General features: G+C 43.9%; 1 protein-coding gene across 5 annotated transcripts in view; it reads right to left on the bottom strand.

Moving 5' to 3' along the window:
- Positions 1 to 271: 271 nt before the first annotated feature.
- TBC1D4 (TBC1 domain family member 4) overlaps positions 272 to 19,568 on the bottom strand; it is a 96,005-nt gene continuing 76,708 nt past the window's right edge. For all 5 annotated transcript variants that reach the window (XM_083610414.1, XM_083610413.1, XM_083610415.1 and 2 more), the window contains 9 exons: positions 18,510 to 18,670; positions 14,878 to 15,087; positions 11,776 to 11,934; positions 10,746 to 10,904; positions 9,225 to 9,469; positions 7,855 to 8,014; positions 6,686 to 6,855; positions 3,998 to 4,174; positions 272 to 2,761 (listed from right to left, as the gene is read on the bottom strand). In XM_083610414.1, coding sequence (XP_083466540.1) covers positions 2,549 to 2,761; positions 3,998 to 4,174; positions 6,686 to 6,855; positions 7,855 to 8,014; positions 9,225 to 9,469; positions 10,746 to 10,904; positions 11,776 to 11,934; positions 14,878 to 15,087; positions 18,510 to 18,670 — 1,654 coding nt within the window. In that variant the 3' untranslated portion in view covers positions 272 to 2,548. The remainder of the gene's footprint in view (positions 2,762 to 3,997; positions 4,175 to 6,685; positions 6,856 to 7,854; positions 8,015 to 9,224; positions 9,470 to 10,745; positions 10,905 to 11,775; positions 11,935 to 14,877; positions 15,088 to 18,509; positions 18,671 to 19,568) is intronic.

Below are 19,568 nucleotides of genomic sequence, written 5' to 3' on the forward strand. Positions count from 1 at the left end.
TTTAGCCGCCAATTTCTTCCATGGATGTGTCAAATCTAAGCCACTCTCTTTTGGCAGCTAATTCCATAATTAATGGAATTATTCCACAATTAATTTTCCGTTAAAAATCAGTTTGAATAGATGCTCTCTTTTGCCAGTCCTGAGCTTACTGCCAGTTAATTTAATTGGGTGATCCCCCCAAGTATGAGTTTTGCTGATACACAAGAGGAACAGGAACTCCTCTCTTCACATGCAAAAGATCTGTATCGCGAATGAAAACAACCAGAGCAAATGCAGCAATGACATTTATTGGAAATTCTCCAAATGATACATGTGAATAAGTCCAACTTAGGGTGAAACTTTCTCTGCCTCTAAAAAAAAAAAAGTTCTGCAAAAAATTGCAATGTGCGCCTAAACAAGTTGATCAATGCAGTACACAGTTCAACGGTTCTATGGGACGGGTTCTGTATGCACAATATTGCTTCAAGTGAAATTGCAAAAAAAAAAAGGAGAATTACTTTCCCTCTTCCACCTGGGAAAATGCAATTATTAGTATGACTTCACCGGATTCCATGTGAGTTTATTCATTTGGGTAAGAGGCAACAGCTGCAAGAAAATAATGCTAGGCACAATCTATTAGAAATCTGTCTTCCACAGTGGAATTTTCTACAATGTCACCTATTTGTTTCATCCACTCCTGCTAGACTGTGCCCCGTGATGATCACACCATTGTTATCAACTAACAAGAAAAGACTGATACTGCCATTTTAAATCAGCAAACCAGCTTTGTTGTCCCTCGGATTTGCTTGTCGCTTGCATTATGCATTTTACAAAGGAAACATTGGCACTCTCTCCAGCTCACCCCACACCTATGAGTAAGACACTTGGCTGAATTTGGCACTTGGCTTATTATTTTTTTTTTTTAAAAAAAAACAATACCTGGAAAAATATAACAAATAAATCCCCACTGGATGTTACGATAATTTGATTCAAGCATGTTCCCACAAATGCAAATTTCCTGCGCATGATTAACTGCTATTTTCATAGCTCCCTCAGATCAAAGACTGACTTCAGGGTCAGGTCTACAAGACAGAAATGGCTTCCGGAAACAACAGATCTTCAGCGCTGTGCAAAAGCAGAGACTGATAAAAGAATGGAAAAAGCCCGGGAAAAGCATTGAACTGTGTCTATTGGTATTGAATCCTGCTTCTAAACAAAACGAGAAAAGGTACGCTACAGAACAGATATCTTAAGCTGAAATGTACTAACCACTAGATTTGGACGATGACTTCCCTGCAGAGTAAACACGTCTATCTGCTTCTCTGAGGCAAGGGCATTTTTGAGGCATCGTGATAGTCTACATAGAGAATCCTGAAGGTTTGTCAGTGCCCATATCCCAATAAAGGGAAAAATCTGGACGGGTCATTGGCTCTTTGCACAGAGAGAGGTTGGGGACTCTTACAAGGTTTCTTTGGCTTGTTGAAACCATGTATCATCACATATTAAACTGCATGAAGCAGCACTTAAAATAAAGGTTATCTTATGTGCCAGCAGGCAGGCAGGAACTCCATGTAACGTATCTGTTGGTGTGCATCATGTGAGAAGACGGGCGAGAAACGAAAACTTTCTGATTCTTTCCCCCCATAAAATAATTCCTACACCTACAGAGCTATTGCTACAGAGCTAGTTCTGTATATGAAGGGAGTAGTTTATTTCAGGGAGCGTTCACACATTTCACAGCCAACCGGCTATTCATCATGGTGTATCTCCAGCGAGATACATCATGCGAGATTTCCAAGAGCCTGTTTCGGCTCTTAATTTCACACCACAGTGAACGGGGGAAGAGGAACGGCTTCCAACCTTTGCTTTTCTTGCCTCCGTTGGGGAGACTAAGGCATGGCCACTTCTCTACATGCAGGAGAAACATGGCCCCGTTGAACTCTCCTCAACAGCTGAGCCGCAAAATGACAGCCGGTCAGGGTTATTCTTGGACGTATGTGGAAGTCAGCAGAATGAACTGCAGGCACATAAGAGCTTACAGGGATGTCCTCCACAAAAATGGCCAGAGACACACACACACAGAAAAAAACCTTACACGAAACACAAAAGAAATCCCCAACTAAAATGGAAAACATGCTGTTCTTTGGAGGGGAACAATTACATTCTTGTTTTCTTTTCAAGTATTGATCAATGTATATAAAGACAACAACATGTTCCTTTCACTAGATCCAGAGAACATACTGAAGTTGACATTTAAGTTACCAGCGGTCCAAAAGGGTGGACTTTCATCTCTTTCCCTTTACACCAATTCCTAAATATACATCTAATTGTCTTCTTTAGATCCAATCTTCTTTTGCTTTCCTTTTTTTTGCATTGCTATTTATGTACACCCATTATTAAAAACATTTAACCTGGGATTTGCATATCAAGATTTTAAAAGGCCTCTCCGCTGCTAGAAGAATCCCAGTACCCGTGTGTGATTATGCAGATACCTTCTATGTTTGTCGTTTTCCCTTTTCTTTATTGTTCGAAACCGTGTTGCCTGCAACGCTTCACTTATGGCTTATTTCTAAATTTTGCTTGGGTTACAGTTTGCTTCCTTTAGCAGCTGTTCACAGTCAGGCAGCACCTCTTCTGGCAAGTATTTACAGATTTTCTCAATAGTCTTTCTATAGAGCGCCTTCTCTTCTTCCAGAGACTGAATTAAGCTCTTCATCTTGCTCTCCCTTTCCAAGACGTCTTCCAGGTTCGATTCCACACTCTGGATTTTAGCATGGGCTGCCTAATCGGAAAGCAGGAAAAGGATTTTTTAAAACGAGTGTACTTGAGAGCAGAAACACATAGCAACTACCTGCATAAATTGCTTGCAAATACGTTATACAAATTGCTCACTGTTCCCTTCAGGTGCATTGGGGATAAAGCATTTCCTGTTTGCTCGCTGTAGTTCTTGTGATACAGGCATATCTAATTTCCAGTTTACTGAAAAGAACTAGTTGCACAAAGCTATTTTATTGTGGATCTTAACTTCTAGTCATAGTCTACTGCACTTTGGCAACAGCCATTCCAAAACTGTGTGCTGGGGTACCACAGTGTCTAAAGGTAAAGGGACCCTTGACCATTAGGTCCAGTCGTGACTGACTCTGGGTTTGCGGCGCTCATCTCGCTTTATTGGCCGAGGGAGCCGGCATACAGCTTCTGGGTCATGAGGTCAGCATGACTAAGCCACTTCTGGCGAACCAGAGCAGTGCACGGAAACGCCGTTTACCTTCCTGCCGGAGCGGTACCTATTTATCTACTTGCACTTTGTGCTTTTGAACTGCTAGGTTGGCAGGAGCAGGGACCAAACAATGGGGATTCGAACCACCAACCTTCTGATCGGCAAGTCCTAGGCTCTGTGGTTTAACCCACAGCGCCACCCGCCTCCCTACTACCACAGTGTCTACCCAGCTCCATATTGTCTACACTGACTGGAAGCATTTCTCCAGGGTTTCAGGAGAAATAAGTTCCTCTCAGCCCTCCCTGGGGATGAACCTGGGACCTTCTGCACACAAAGCAAATGCTCTCCCACTGGGCTATGGCCCTTCTACTCTGGCATGGATGGATACAACCTGGTGTGTTTTCCTATCCTACCTCAATGAACCTGAAGACCAAACGAAGCTTTCACCATCAGATCTAGATGTTTGACAAATGTGTAAAAAAAACGGGAGAGGATGGAATTTGAAGAGAACTGTTGGCAGGAGTGGCTCACTCTTCCTCCATAATCCTCTTCCGCAGCCACCAAACAAAGGACTGGGAGTTTTCCTCTGAGGAAGAGAGGCTGGAATATAGGAGGGCGTCAAGTACCCGCTCCTGATGTTTCTCCTTTTGTTTAGCCCAGACCCGGGTCTTCTGCTAAACATTTAGAGAATCAGAGAGCCTGAACGGACCTATTAGGTTTCCTAGGCCAACCCCATGTGCCACACTGGTTCTGCAATGCAGGATAAAGACACAACATGCAGCTTGGCCCTTGGCAGTTTACCTGTAGTTTCTCCAGGAGGTCCATATTCTGCCTCTTCAGTTGATTGTTTGCCCTTTCGAGTTTCTCGGGCGCCTCCCCATCATCGCAGAGATTTGAGTTCTCTTGCAGTTCATCTTGCAGAACGTGGTACTCCACCTCATAGGCGTGCAGCTGTTTGGAAATATCCATCTCAAAGACCTACCGATAGAAGAGAAAATATTTGGAGAATATTTCAGGATTATATGAGATCATATTGTACCAACCACAACCATATTAGCAGAACTTGAGTGATACTTGTAAACACAACAAATGCCGTTTGTGGAGTAGATGGGAACAATATTAAAGAATATAAAACTGTGCAGGGAAAACAACGACAGTATAAACAGTACAATGAGAATGATTGGAAGACTCATTTTGTCAGAAGTCTTTTTTATTTAAGTGTTTATTAATTAGGAAGATTAAGTTTTTTTATGCACATAAATCTGCTTTTTCTTCTTTCTTTTTTCTGTATTTTCTTTTCTATTTTCTTAATTGTTTTTTCTTTAATTTTCTTTTTGTAGTATGAGACTATAAATTCTTTGTATGTGTGTGTAATTTGTAATGTGTGTAAAAAAGAAAAGAAAACCAGTTTCCTGAGAGGTCCCACCGGGTTTAATTCAGGCAAATAGGACCATCTGAACAACTACGAAGATGCCTCATTCAACTGGTTACATGAGTCAAGGAGGTGTTTGCACCTCTCCCCCAGAAGGGATGACTCTCAAGACCAGAATCTGCTTCTGGATAATGAGCCTGAAATATGCAATCTTGAAAAATCAGCAGCATGCATGTTCCAAACTGAAGTGTATGGACCCAGGTGGAACCTATGCAACTTGGGCTGATGTGGCTACATTAACACACTTTCTGGACAGGCCAATAAAGAGATGAATCTTACCAGAGGCAGAGAGTAATGTCAGTAAGATAGCATGTTGGCAAAAGGTCAAGAAAATTCCCCAGCTAACTCAAAGAAGCTTCAAGGATTAGCAGCTAAGTACAGGGACTAGGGTGGCGCTGTGGTCTAAACCACTGAGCTTAGGGCTTGCCGATCAGAAGGTCGGCGGTTCGAATCCCCACGATGGGGTGAGCTCCAGTTGCTCAGTCCCTGCTCCTGCCAACTTAGTAGTTCGAAAGCACGTCAAAGTGCAAGTAGATAAATAGGTACTGCTGCGACAGGAAGGTAAACGGTGTTTCCGTGCGCTGCTCTGGTTCGCCAGAAGCGGCTTAGTCATGCTGGCCACATGACCCGGAAGCTGTCTGCGGACAAACGCCGGCTCCCTCGGCCTATAGAGCAAGATGAGCGCCGCAACCCTGGAGTTGTCCACTAATGGTCAGGGGTACCTTTACCTTTACAGTTAAAAACCCAAACACCCAACCAACCAACCACACACACATTTGTACATTTTTTTAAACGCACACACATTTGTAATATATTCCGATGACATTTGGAGGATGCTGCAAGTGTGCATTTGTTTGTTTAAAATGTATTTAGCTGTTAACCTTTCACAATTGTAAAACATTTATACAAAATACAGCAGGCTAAAAATATAGGTAAAGATATCCCCTGCCCGTGCGGGCCAGTCGTGTCCGACTCTAGGGTTGTGCGCCCATCTCACTTAAGAGGCCAGGGGCCAGCGCTGTCCGGAGACACTTTTGGGTCACGTGGCCAGCATGACGAAGCTGCTCTGGCGAGCCGGCACCAGCGCAGCACACGGAAACGCTGTTTACCTTCCCGCTATAAAGCGGTACCTATTTATCTACTTGCACTTAGGGAGGTTTCGAACTGCTAGGTGGGCAGGAGCTGGGACCGAAAGACAGGAGCTCACCCCGCCACAGGGATTCGAACTGTCGGCCATGCGGTCGGCAAGCCCTAGGCGCTGTTTTACCCACAGCGCCACCCGCATCCCTGCTAAAAATATACATGTATGTATTTGGATGATAATAATAATGCCTATACATTAGATAGGCATATATGGAATTGTAATTGATCACTTCTATAATGATATAGTATACCTTTTCTTTTATCCTGTTCTGTTAAAATGTTCTTTAAACATTAATTTAAAAAATACTTCGAATATGGCAATATTTTGAAACTGCAAGATAAAGTTATAGCACTGACGCACAGAGAGTGTTTTTTTCAGGTAGTCCTTCACAGAACAGAGTTTTCAATCTCCTCCACTCACCCAGATATAAGCTAACTAGCCAACTCCTTAAAGATGGCTTCACACCAGAGCTTTGCACTCCCAGGATGGTGTCAAAGGCACTTACAGCTTGTGCATGAAATTGTTCACAGCAAGCACCCAGTCTGCTGGCTTGAGGTGGAAACTGAAAGAACCAGGGTATGAGCAATATGACTCACAGTGTCGGGATTACAACCTAATATTTCTCATTAGAACAACAGAGAACTTTACAGAGTGCTTCCTGTACATCAGCTCAGTAATCCTTACAAAAAAACCCTGTAAGGAAGGCCAGATATTATTCGCTGTATCCTAGACAGCGGCTGGAGAGCGGCTTCCCTCAAGCCACCTGGTGAATTTATGGGAGAAGCGAGGTTCAAGCCAGGGGCTTTTGGTTCACAGCTCAGTTCTTTAGGCACTATCGTATAACTGAATGGCCAAGTGATGCATTATCAACGCATTATACCGTTTGTGTGGGGGCGGAACAGACTATTATTACCTGCGTCATAATCTTTTCCATTTGGAGCCTTGTCATGTCTGGTAGAGTGTTTTTCAGAAACTCGACGATGCTTTCAAAAGCCTCGCACATCATGATGTGCTCCTCTTGGCTGCTTAGCAAACTTAGTGCTACTTTAAATATGACTTCTGTTCCCTGAAGAAATATAATGTCTAGGGCAGAGAACAAAACATAGATTAGATTGTGTTTCCCATTGAAAACGTTGTTTTATATACATATTTATGTTGAAGATTCAAGGGGATTAAAAAAAGTCATTTGTTTTGTGTTGTTACACTTATCTGTTAAAAACATGTTTTATAATTAACATATATATCATACATGTTTTAATATTCCAAGTCAAGAAAACGTGTCATGTCTTCTCAAGTAAAATCCAAGCACAACACATGGCTTGGTTAGCATAGCGAACCGTCACCATGGCCCAAGAGCTAATGAAATGTAGGTTAGGCTGGCCTCAACTAGAGCCAGGGCTTTTTTGGCTGTGGCTCCGATCTGGTGGAACGCTCTGTCACAAGAGACTAGGGACCTGCGGGACTTGACATCTTTCCGCAGGGCCTGCAAGATAGAGCTGTTCCACCAGGCCTTTGGTCAGGGCACAGCCTGACTCCCTCCTTTGGCAATCTTCACAGAATCTCTAGCCCAATGGTTGCCATCAATTTGATTTGAACTAATTTTATAATGAATGATTTTAGAATTTTGTACTATTTTATTGTTGTTAGCTGCCCTGAGCCCGGCTTCGGCTGGGGAGGGTGGGATATAAATAATTTATTTATTTTATGATGATGATGATGATGATCCTGAAATACACTTTTAAAAAATTCCTGCAGAAGGATCAGTTTCAGGAAAAAAAGAAGTCTTAAACAATTGTTCTAGTGCAGAAGGAGTACCCAAACTACTCAAAAGGATGTTTTGTTACATACACACACAAATTAGGGAACCATTCTTACACATGAGAAGCTGATGTCAAGTAAGCCAATGCATGTTAGCCAGCGTAAAGCAGAATTAAATGTGGCTGGTCTGGTATAAATCTGTCACTAAAGGCACTATAATTACGTCAAAGGCGTGTTGCAGAATAGGACCCCCCCTCACAAAACCACCAATTTGGAGGGGCCGATTACTGATCTGCCCAGCCAATACACGGAAAAGCTTCTTACCGAACACTCTGGCTACAAATCCCAATGGAAACTGCGAAGCGAATAAAGTCAGAAACCAGGGGGCAGCATAAAGGCTGGGGCTGATCTCGTTCTCTTCAAGGTGGTTGTAGAGGTCTCTGTGGTAATCATGCAGTAGCCTTGACAGCTGGTACATCTGGATCTGTATTAAAATAAGGGAGAGTGAAGAAGAATAAGAGTTTGGATTTGATATCCTGCTTTATCACTACCCGAAGGAGTCTCAAAGCAGCTAACATTCTCCTTTCCCTTCCTCCCCCACAACAAACACTCTGTGAGGTGAGTGAGGCCGAGAGACATCAGAGAAGTTTGACTGGCCCAAGGTCACCCAGCAGCTGCATGTGGAGAAGCGGAGATGCAAACCCGGTTCACCAGATTACGAGTCCACCGCTCTGAACCACTACACCACACTGGCTCAGATTAAGAATTTCTGTGACTTCTTGTGCAATTCGTACCTGCTATCACAGTTTCCCCAGGGGGAAACCCTGAGGCTGTTTGGGTCCCCTCTCCCTGTGGCTGCTGTTCACATGATGCTTGGTCTGTCCAGAAGGTGTGGCCACATGTGTATATGTGCATAGCTAGAATTCACTGCCTTAAGATGTGTCATAGTCACTAATGCAGGCAGCTTTTCAGATTCACAGCACCCAAGGTTGTATTTCAGGTTGGTTTTTCTAAGCTAGAAAATGATCACGGATCTCCCAAATAATGTGTCGTTTGTCCCTTACTCTAACTGATAAACTATGTTGAAAGAGTTAAAGTACTCTCCTGTGAACTAGCACTCTGGAATTCCAACCAGAACAGCACAGAGGAGGGAGAGATCTGCACAGCTCTCCCTCAAAATCGAGAAATGTAAAGCAGGAAGATACTGATCAGCTGCCACGTCTTATTACATTGCCAACAGAGGTTTACACTTAAAAAAAAGACCCTATTTCTGAGTGAGGGAATAGTTTGCCACATCACTTTTCCACTGCAACAAGTTGAGTGAGGATGAAGCCTGGCCATGAAGCGAGCTAGCTTCTAACACCGTGTTCCTCTCATTCATCACTTCCACTGAAGGTACCTAATAAAGTCTTGGAGCAGCAGAATATTTGGCAGCAGAGTACGCAGTGAATAGTGTAAACTGCTGAAATGGTTGAGAAAAACACAGGGAAGGGAACTGCTCAACAAGCCAATGGGAGCTTTTAAGGGACAATACAGGAAACAGTGGTAAGAGAGGTTGATCTGATTACGACAAGAGATCAGAAACCAAAGGGAACCAGGCGGCAGGCCACATTTAGTTCATGAGCCTTCTGCCGTGCTGTCTCCAACTCCCAGTGTAACATTTTCTCCCAAGTGGAAGCCTATTTCTGCCTTGCCTGTAGCGACATCATGTCCGGCCTGTACTGCTTCCGGAAGCCGAGGTCGTACATGAGGAATTTGAGCATTTCGAAGGCTTGTTCTTCGCTCATGTGGAGCAGCAGCACCCCAGCTACAAAGCTGATACCTTGGCAGTAGCCCACCTCCTTGTCCAGCAAGGAATAAGCTTTCAGAAGATTGAAGAGGGAGAGCTGCCCTGCTCCTAACTGAGCAGAGAAGTAAGGATGTGTTGGGAAGGTCCTCCCTGGTGCAGAAGAAAGAGAGAAAGAGAGAGAGAGAGAGAGAGAGAGAGTGAGTTGTGATCTGGAATGAAGAACTCACAGGACACTCAGTCAGAATAAAAATCATCAGAAGTTCTATTACCAGCGTATGTTATCATTTGGGAAGCAAGCCATGACTAGCTTCCAAAGTGATTGCTTACACACACATACACAGATATAACCCTTGTTATATACACTTCCTAACCGTGGGCATTAGTCAATAATAATAATAATAATAATAATAATAATAATAATAATAATATTGGGCAGCCCCCAACAAAATATCAAAACACAGTAATGCATCAAACATTAAAAGCTTCCCTAAACAGGGCTGTCTTCAGATGTCTTCTAAAAGCCTGGTAGTTGTTCTCTTTGACATCTGGTGGGAGGGCGTTCCACAGGGCAGGCGCCACTACCGAGAAGGCCCTCTGCCTGGTTCCCTGTAACTTGGCTTCTCGCAGTGAGGGAACCGCCAGAAGGCCCTCGGAGCTGGACCTCAGTCTCCGGGTAGAACTAAGTTTTACTCAGAGCAAACCCATTGAAATCAATGGACCTAACTTAGTCATGTTTGTTATTTTCAATGGGTCTACTTTGAGTAAACCTTCATTGACTACCACCCCATTATCCAATAGCAACAGAATGTTAAACTTCTCTTTCGTCTCTTGGCAGGACTAGGAAGTCTCCCTCTCTCTCTTGGTTCCTTACACTGTGCTACTCCTGAGCCCATGATCATGAGAAGTGTGAAAATCAACCATCCTAAGCAAATGAAAAACGGGGTGCTTATTACTGGGGGCAGTTTCCAGGCATAACAACTGGCAGCCATAAAACAATAAATGTGAGCATCCTGCAAGATTTGGGGGGCACAGAAGAAGTACAGAAGTGAACACTAGGCACAAAATTCAGGTTCCCAAAAAACCTCTTTTCTTTGTTGAACGTCAGATTTCTAAGCCTCGTGGCTAAAATATGCATGTTTACAGATAGTGCCACCTAACGTTCCAGAAACCAGAGCGGGTGGCTGAATAAGACTTCAAGAGAGAAAGAGTAAGTCTTCAGTGCTCACATAGTTCTTTACCCGGTGGCAAAACAAAACAAAAATGAATTTATGCAAAATAAAGAGGTGTTACCCTGGTACTTCACTTGTACAATTTATACAATCTGCAGAACCGGATTAACTTGGAACAAGTCCCTCCCCCGCCCCACACATACCCCCACCTCCAACCTGTTCATGACCTAAAGTCCTGACTATGGAAAAAAAGTTACCTAGGTCTACAAGGATCGCATGTTGCTGAGCTGTCAACTGTTTCAGGAGTTCTTTGTAAGAGATATCAGGGGGTTGCTGTTTATTTGGTAGCCGGTGCCTTACGCGATGCTGCACAGCAAGAAATTGCCATATTTCTCCCCGGCGACTTTTGGGAACACCTGAACACACAAAGATATAAAACAAAATTATTCAGGGGATTGTGGGGTGATTTAATAGAGTTCACTACAAATATAAAGATTACCCATTTCTAATTTATAACCATTAGGGTCATTATTTTGAACTTCTACACACTCTGTTCCACATGAACACTTTCAACATCTCATTTATTGTACAGTGGTGCCCCGCAAGATGAATGCCTCACAAGACGGAAAACCCGCTAGACGAAAGGGTTTTCCGTTTTGGAGGTGCTTCGCAAAACGAATTTCCTATGGGCTTGCTTCGCAAGACGAAAATGTCTTGCGAGTTCCTGCGGGGTTTTTTTCCTCCCCCCCCCCTTTTTCCCAAGCCGCTAAGCCGCTTATCAGCTGATCCGCTAAGCCGCTTATCAGCTGATCCGCTAAGCCCGCTAAGCCGCTAATAGCACTAATCCGCTAATGGGCTTGCTTCGCAAGACGAAAAAAACCGCAAGACGAAGAGACTCACGGAACGGATTCTTTTCGTCTTGTGAGGCACCACTGTAGCCTCGTAATGGGGCAAAAAAATGGGATCCTTTTGCTGACCCAGGAGCCTCAGAATTTTCAGACCTATTTCCTGAGCTTTAGTTTACTTTTCCACCCGAATTCAAGTGGAGCACTCCCTTTCTCTAGTTACTGTAGAGCCCAGAAATCTTTATTTGTCAGCCACTCCTTTCCCAAAACTCAGAGAGACTATAATTTCCCAGTTTTCAACTGGAAATGCAAGGCAACAAAAGCAAGGGGAAATCACCAGAAAAATGTCATTGCTTTGCATCAGGCTCATTCCCTGCCTATGGTGGTGTTCAAACAGATGAAAAATGCAAGGTCTCAAAAAAAAAAATGCACTCAAAATTACCATCTTTCAGAGTTGCATGGATATCTTCCATATCGCATCTGATTTTGGCTCTGCAATTCAACAGCTTCTTATCCCAGATATTGATAGCGTCTTTCTGACAAGTACCAACTTCCTCATAGTCCAGCTTAACCTTTCTGGACTGGAGCTCATCTCTGCTTGCTGCAAGAGAGAACACAAGGCACAGACCATTTCAGATGATGGACCACAGACCAGCAGTTAATGCCATGTAGGCCACATATCAGGTTATGTCCCGTCAACCATCCTACAGGCCGAAGTTTAGGAAGGCATGTTTGGGGGCAGTTACCCACAGTAGTGTTCTCTTACTGTGCAAAAGCTCTGCACACTTACAGCCTTGTACAACCAGCTCTTAAACTAAAGCTGTAGAAAGTTCGGTAAGACTCAAGAATAAATAGCAGAAGACTTTCTTAAAACCTGTGGGAAGGTGGGAACATGCGCTCAGCTGTCTCCCCTGAGCCAGCCTGGTACACAAGCTCCTTCTGCGGATGATCTGAATTCCACTATATGGTTCACAATGTGATTATCCTGTCCTAAAGCTAATCATTAGATTTGGTGGAGTTGCAAAGAACATGACGGTTGAATAGATGGAAGCAGCACATGCAAGACGTAAAGCTACAATTCCATCACTCAAACTGCGAAAGATTTAGTGCTATTCTACTATCTGCAGTGCTTTCAATAGTGAGTTACATATAAGGAGGGGAAGAAAACATTTTCCTTACGTGCATCTTACCTTCTATAAAAGAAAATATAATTCAAGCTTCCTCGACAGCATTAAGAAGAATAGGAAGTATTTTTATTAGTATTTTGTCAACAAATCTCATCTGATGATGAATAAGCAAAGAGGGTGTACGGGCAGAAATAAATTGCACAAAGGCAGGAGTGAACTCTGCTGAAACTTGCTTTATCAACTAAACTCTCTATGCATGGGAAGGTGAGGAAGAAGGGAGGCAGGTTTATACGTTGTCTCAGCCCTCGAACGATGCAATGTTAAATGCTATGTGATATAGCAAAGAATTTGAAGCTGATGCAAATCAGCCAGCTGAAACACACTGATTAGGAACTTCCACTCAAGCAGAATTCCCACTGCCACAATTTGTTTTCTCATTTTCACCGCTTCATAATTCAACGTTATTATGGGAGAAAGAGAAAGAGGTGTTTGCTTTATGCTTCTTTAAACCCACAAAACTATGAAAAAAGGGATTACAAGGCACTTCTGCTTACAATTTCTTCACAAGTATCTCTGCCAAATGGTGTATGATGCAGATGCCCATATGCACCTCCCAGACAGTTCAAATAAGCTAACAATAAATAAATGAAACAAACAAAGTCCAAATTCTGTGGTAATGTTTGAAAAGTTGAGTGTCCCATTTAAGGACCTGCTTATCCCTCAGCCACCTCATCAGAGCTGAAGATATGTGAGTGAGTGAGGGGGGGGGGGAGGGAGAAAATACAACACATACAAACCCCCTTCTCCACATAGAAAAAAACCCAGGATGTTAGGGGTGGGCCCAGCACTGACCACCCTCACACTAATTCTGTACATACAAGAAGTTGCAAAAGATTTAATTTTCAGCTTCTGCTGAATTTCTAAGCTGGCTGGGATATTTTGTGCACACTAAGACAGTGACATTCCAGAGGCAATGTTCGAATGACATTAGTTTTAAAGCCTCCAACCCTTGAGAAAACCTTTCCACGTTTTTGTGTGTTTTTGTGTGCCACAGAACATTTCATAGAACAGAGGATGTTAGGACCCATGTGGAATGATGGGACATTGCAATGCCCTGTATGAACTGACAGTGTGCCCTAACTGATGCACCAAATTACAGTGGTACCTCGGGTTAAGTACTTAATTTGTTCCGGAGGTCCATTCTTAACCTGAAACTGTTCTTAACCTGAAGCACCACTTTAGCTAATGGGGCCTCCTGCTGCCACTGCGCCGCCGGAGCACGATTTCTGTTCTCATCCTGAAGCAAAGTTCTTAACCCAAGGTACTATTTCTGGGTTAGAAGAGTCTGTACCCTGAAGCGTATGTAACCTGAAGCGTCTGTAACCCGAGGTACCACTGTACTCTCTTTGCGGGTGCACTGATGGCAAAGAGCAAAAACAGGTAGTCAAGTTTCCCTAAAGGCAGCCAGGCAATACTAATTTCCTCAGCCAACTCCTGAGGAACACAGCTGAAAACTACTGTGCTGGCAAGAGAACAGAAAGGAGCAGATAGTCTAGCTGGAGGGAGAAATTATAACAACAAAACAATGAACAGGGTGGTGATACAATGACTACTGCAGTCGACACAAAACACTATCCCCAGTTTAACAAACTGAAAAAGATCGTCCTCTTTCTATGCTCCTCCCGATGGAAACATGCAGGTGGGGACAGATATGTCCCTGCTTTAAATCGTTTATATACTGTCTTCTCTTGTATATTATTTACTAAAGAGCTCAATGACTAAGCTCTTTAGCGACGAAACGTCGGATTACCGGAGCAAAGTCATAAAATATATTTTGGAAAGAGAAGAAATAAGGACTGAACCACTGATATATATTACAAGCAAAGTCTTTATTTACTGTGTTTGCTATTGTTTAAGTTAAAAGCAATTTGGGAAAGAAACTACTTTCGCCATTTTTATGGGCGTTTATTGGTTTATTGTTTGTTTGCAGGTAGCTGCCTTGGTGATATTATCTTGTGTCGATTGGAGAGCAAAAGTGGCAAGAAGGAAAGAATGGCAGCAAGGGCTGTGAAGCTGGAGGCAAAATTGGAAGCAGGAATTGCCTATCATCTTACAGATTAAGGAAAATAAACATAGTTTTAAGGTGCTGAACTGCAACAGGGATCGCAGGTCCAGCCAGACCCAAAAGCCATCCAGGATGGGCTTGTCATTTACTTAAAGTTTTTTCTTAATTTTGTGACGCATACCAAAAACCTTTATACTGAAGGACGAAATGTAAGCCCATGAAAAAGGCAGTCGCACAATACCATTTCATTAGCTACTTCTGCTTCAAATCCGCAGGGAATTTGTTAACTAATTCCTGGGACGTCCAAGCCCGGAAGGCAGAGCAACCATTCTTTATCTTAACCTTCACTAACCTTCCAATTTCTGGTTTTCCTTTTCCATTCGAAGTAGCAGTATTTGCTGATGGATGGCTTTTCTCCACAGACTCTGCAGCTCTTCAGAGTTCTTTTTCTCCCCAGTCTTATCTTGAAGATCATCGTTTTGCAATAAGGAAACAAGGGGGTCTTCATCAAAAGATCGTGCAAGAGGAGACAGCGGCAACAATTCATTTACATCACCTCCATCTGCAAAATATCGCTGCATTAGACATGGATTTATTCAATACAATTTGAGAGTTCTAGTATGGTGGCAGAAATATGCATGAACATCCATCATTAGGGTTTTATTTATTATATTACTGTATATGCTCACATTCACCCATCTCCCTTGTCTCTCCTCTTAGGAGAGAGACCTGGGTTACTGGGGTTTTGGTTTTTTTGCTTATTCTGCAGAACTGCCATGCACATTGATGACACTCTATAAATAATAACAGTAGTACGTAGTATTTTTAGTCTGTGCTCCAGCACTCAATAACATATATACTACCCTAACTGAAGGAACGCGGGTGTCAGGGAATCAGGAGCAGGAGCAATGGGGAGAGAGGAATTGGAGAGCGAAGGGGAAGAATCCGAGGGCAGCGTAGGGGAGTATGACAGTGGCCCGAGAGATTTCATGAGCTTCTCCAGCGAATCAGAAGATTCCCAGAAGGGGGCGCCGATGGTCAGGGCAAGGGGGGTCCCAGGGGGGACGCACCAGAAACAAGGAGCCAGAGGGGAACCCCAAAGCAGCAGTGGAGGATCGGGACCAGTTTCCCCACCAGAGCGTAGTGGGGGGGAAGAGTCACATGTGTCAGGGCCAGCGTCTCCTCCAGAGAGGGAGTCAGGGCTGACCACGCCTCCATCGGAGAGTGGAGGAACGGAAGGGAGGTCAGCCCAGCTAGCCCCCCCGAAGGGGGAAGCAGTGACAGCAGCAGTGAAACGGTTAGGAGGAAAACTGCTGGCTGGGCGCGCGCGCCAAGTTCAAATGTGCAGGCGCGCGGGACAGCAGGAGACCCGGATGGGGAACCAGCTCCTAAAGCCCGCCGGAGGGAGGGAGACGGCTCAGGGGAATCAGCGTCAGAGGAGGCTAGAAAGGGCGAGACCCCGGCGGGCAGGCGGACCCAGAGGAGGAAAGAGCAGCGGTCTAATGGTTGAGACGTAGAGCTGCGCGCTGCGGCTCTGGAAGTGAAACTGAACTTCAATAAAGACTTTTGTACTTAACAACGAAGCAGCGTTGGTCCTTTGTGAGCTGGGACCTAGGGTAGCTCTGACAGTGGGTGGTGCTGTGGGTTAAACCACAGAGCCTAGGACTTGCCAGTCAGAAGGTCGGCGGTTCAAATCCCCACAACAGGGTGAGCTCCCGTTGCTCAGTCCCTGCTCCTGCCAACCTAGCAGTTTGAAAGCACGTCAAAGTGCAAGTAGATAAATAGGTACCGCTCTGGTGGGAAGGTAAACAGCGTTTCTGTGCGCTGCTCTGGTTCGCCAGAAGCGGCTTAATCATGCTGGCCACATGACCCGGAAGCTGTACGCCGGCTCCCTCAGCCAAGCGTGATGAGCGCCGCAGCCCCAGAGTCGGCCACGACTGGACCTAATGGTCAGGGGTCCCTTTCCCTTTACCCTAACTGAAGCCCATGGACCTAAGGACATGTTGCTACAAGCCCAACTATACCCTCATAAGAAAGCAAGATGGAACTTTTATAATGTCTGATACCCTGATACCCTGATACAGCCTAACTCTGGGATTATTATCTCATCCAATACTGCTTCTTCACACACCAGTCAACAAATTTGTTTTAAGATTCTTTGCATCCACAGTTTGCCCTGCTAGACAGACAGACAAGCCATTCTATAACAGTGTCACCTATTGCGTGTAATTTTGGAAATCAAGTGCTAATGAACATTCATCTTCTGTGGTTCTGCTGAATATAACAATCGAGTCAGAAAATGCAAGCAGAGATACATAATTCTGCAAGTTTTGTTCTCGAGAGTAAAGTGCCAAGGCTATATATTCCCTTATGAGCTGCAGACTAGCTTTAGGGAAAGACAAAACCCTTTCTTTCTGGCCTATGGCCTCCCTTGAATAAATACTTCCGAACTGCTAATTGCCAGATGTAATTAGTGTTCCTTTTGACTTAGCATCCAAAACTGTTACTAGAGCGCTCTCCTAGCAGCAGAGCCTGTCAATATGATAACTGGATGTTATCCAACTTAGGCATTGAAAGCAGTACTGCAGCGAACTTGCAATTAGCAGAAAGTTTCCTCCAGGGGTGAAACTTTGCCAATCTTAACCAAGAGTTGATCTAGCTTTGCCCGGTTGGCCTTCATTACCTGAGACAGATCTGGTGATCTGGCACACACCCAACACCTGCCTTTTCCTATGCTAGGAATTTGTATTAAACAGGACACAAAGTATCTCTAACATATTCTTTTAAAACCAAGGAAAGATGGTCCATACCATCTGCATCACATCTGATTCATAGCACCTGAAAGGTGGTATGATACAGGCCCAAATGATGCAAGGTGGTTGACAAGCACGGGGTGAAGAAAGAGGAGAGAGAAGTTTCTGTCCCTCCCTTTTGTCCCTTCCTTTCATCCAGTTTAACTGGCTGGCAGGAGATTCAGAAGAGGTAAAAGGAAGGGATATGATCATTTGCCTTGATGGTCTTAATGCAGACTGGCAAATTCATGGAGGACAGAGCTACATGTAACAATATTAACTCTGATTGTCAGTAGCTGAGAAGCAATTACATAATGCAGGCATGGCCAAACTTGGCCCTCCAGATGTTTTGGGACTACAGCTCCCATCATCCCTAGCTAACAGGACCAGTGGTCAGGGATGTTGGGAACTGTAGTCCCAAAACATCTGGAGGGCCAAGTTTGGCCATGCCTGACATAATGAATTTACTTCAGACTCTGCTTGTGGGCTCTCCAGATGCACCTGTGCATAAGGAGGATATTGGGCTAGATCAGGAGTTCCCTCCAGCTATTTTTGTACTACAACTCCCATCATCCCTAGCTAGCAAGACCAGTGGTTGGGGTGATGGGAACTGTAGTCCAACAATAGCTGGAGACCCAAGTTTGGGAAACCCTGGACTAGATGAACATTGGATCAGATCCTGCAGGACTCTTCTTATGTTCATTAGCCTGTTGCCACCAGACATCTTCTCTTGCACCACCCCATACGACTTCCTTAGCTGTAATTTGAGGTCAAGGCAGTGCTGGCGGCAAAGATACGTTGCATAATATAGTTGTTAACCAAATGTTACCAGGGAGGTCAGAAGGAAACATGATTCGGAAGCAGATAGGAGGAGATGTGGCCATGTGTTTCTGGAGACAACTGAAGTGGTTACTCTTAGAACGACATGTTGAAAGATACAGGGATAGTCAATCATACACTTGACTCTGACTTCGATAGCATACTGCCACAAAAAGGCCAACTACCTGGAAAAAAAATCCATTTGGAACCTTAAAACAAAACATGCACCTAACAAGCATATCAAGTATTCAAACTTGGGTCTTGCAGAACTTGCCCACTTCTTTTAAGAGCAGACTGGAAACTGCCACTCTTAAACAGAGATATGAAATCAAATTGTCGTGACATAAACTGCCGCCTCAAAATGAAAACTGACCTTGAAGTGGCATTGCTGAGGGCGATTTCTTCATGGGCGATGCCACCCTTAGGAAGATTCTCTGCCGCCAGGAAATCCGGCGGGGGGTAAGAGTAATTCCGCCAGCATTTAGAGAGTCATTGCTGCACACAGAGGAGGTCCTTTTTCTTCTTTCCCCATCACTGCAGGATCAGGAGGAAAAGACAACAGCCCAAGTCAGCATCAAGGAAGACTGACAGAAGCCTAGCCATGGCCATGCAAAGCCAGCGGAACAGCCTTGAACACACAAAGGATTACATCAGTTCAATGTAATCGCCATATAGCGAGGCTTCCCAGATCTTTTCATTAAGGACACTGGCCTCATCTGGGCCCAAGTTCTCACTGTATTTTTGTCCTAGGCACTGTACTGTTTCTACAACCAGAAACCTGGAAGTTTATCCACAAATCTCTAACAAGTTTTTTGCAGTTCCCATACAATTTTGGAATCTACGAATATTTAGAGTTGCGGCAAACTATGTTGCACATTGCATATTTATTAGAAGAAGGAAAACTGTATTTAACAGAACCCTCATTATCAAAATTGGGAATAGACTCTGTGTGTGTGTTTTCCCCTCATGTCCATATATCTGTAATCTAAGCTAAAAATGCTATTGATCTCAGCTTCTAGGTTACCTGAAGATTAACAATTGCCTTAGGCTTACTGGATAGATAAGGCTAAACAACACAAGGAACTTGACATGAAGGTCCAAACAAGCGTATTAAGTCTCTCTTTTTCAAATTGCATCCACATTCCACGAGGCTTGTATGTGCATGAAAGCAAATGAAGTATCAAAATTTTACTTCTTCAGAAGAATCAGAGTTTGTTCTGTTTGCAGCTGTGATGTCAAAAGTTTTCATAGATGAGATAATGCGTGGTAAAGATGTCATTGTTATCTCTCAGAAGTGGAGAAGCCACTGCCATAACTTCTTTTCATTTTATTTGCACCCAAATTTGTACCACCACAAAATGGACAAAAAGGGAAACGCAGAACAAGGGTGCATGATCAAGAATGGTTTCCTTGTCCAACTCCTTTGAAGAGA

The sequence above is a fragment of the Podarcis filfolensis genome (genome assembly GCF_964270895.1).
Source record: "Podarcis filfolensis genome assembly, chromosome: 4".
In the NCBI taxonomy this organism is placed as follows: Eukaryota; Metazoa; Chordata; class Lepidosauria; order Squamata; family Lacertidae; genus Podarcis; species Podarcis filfolensis.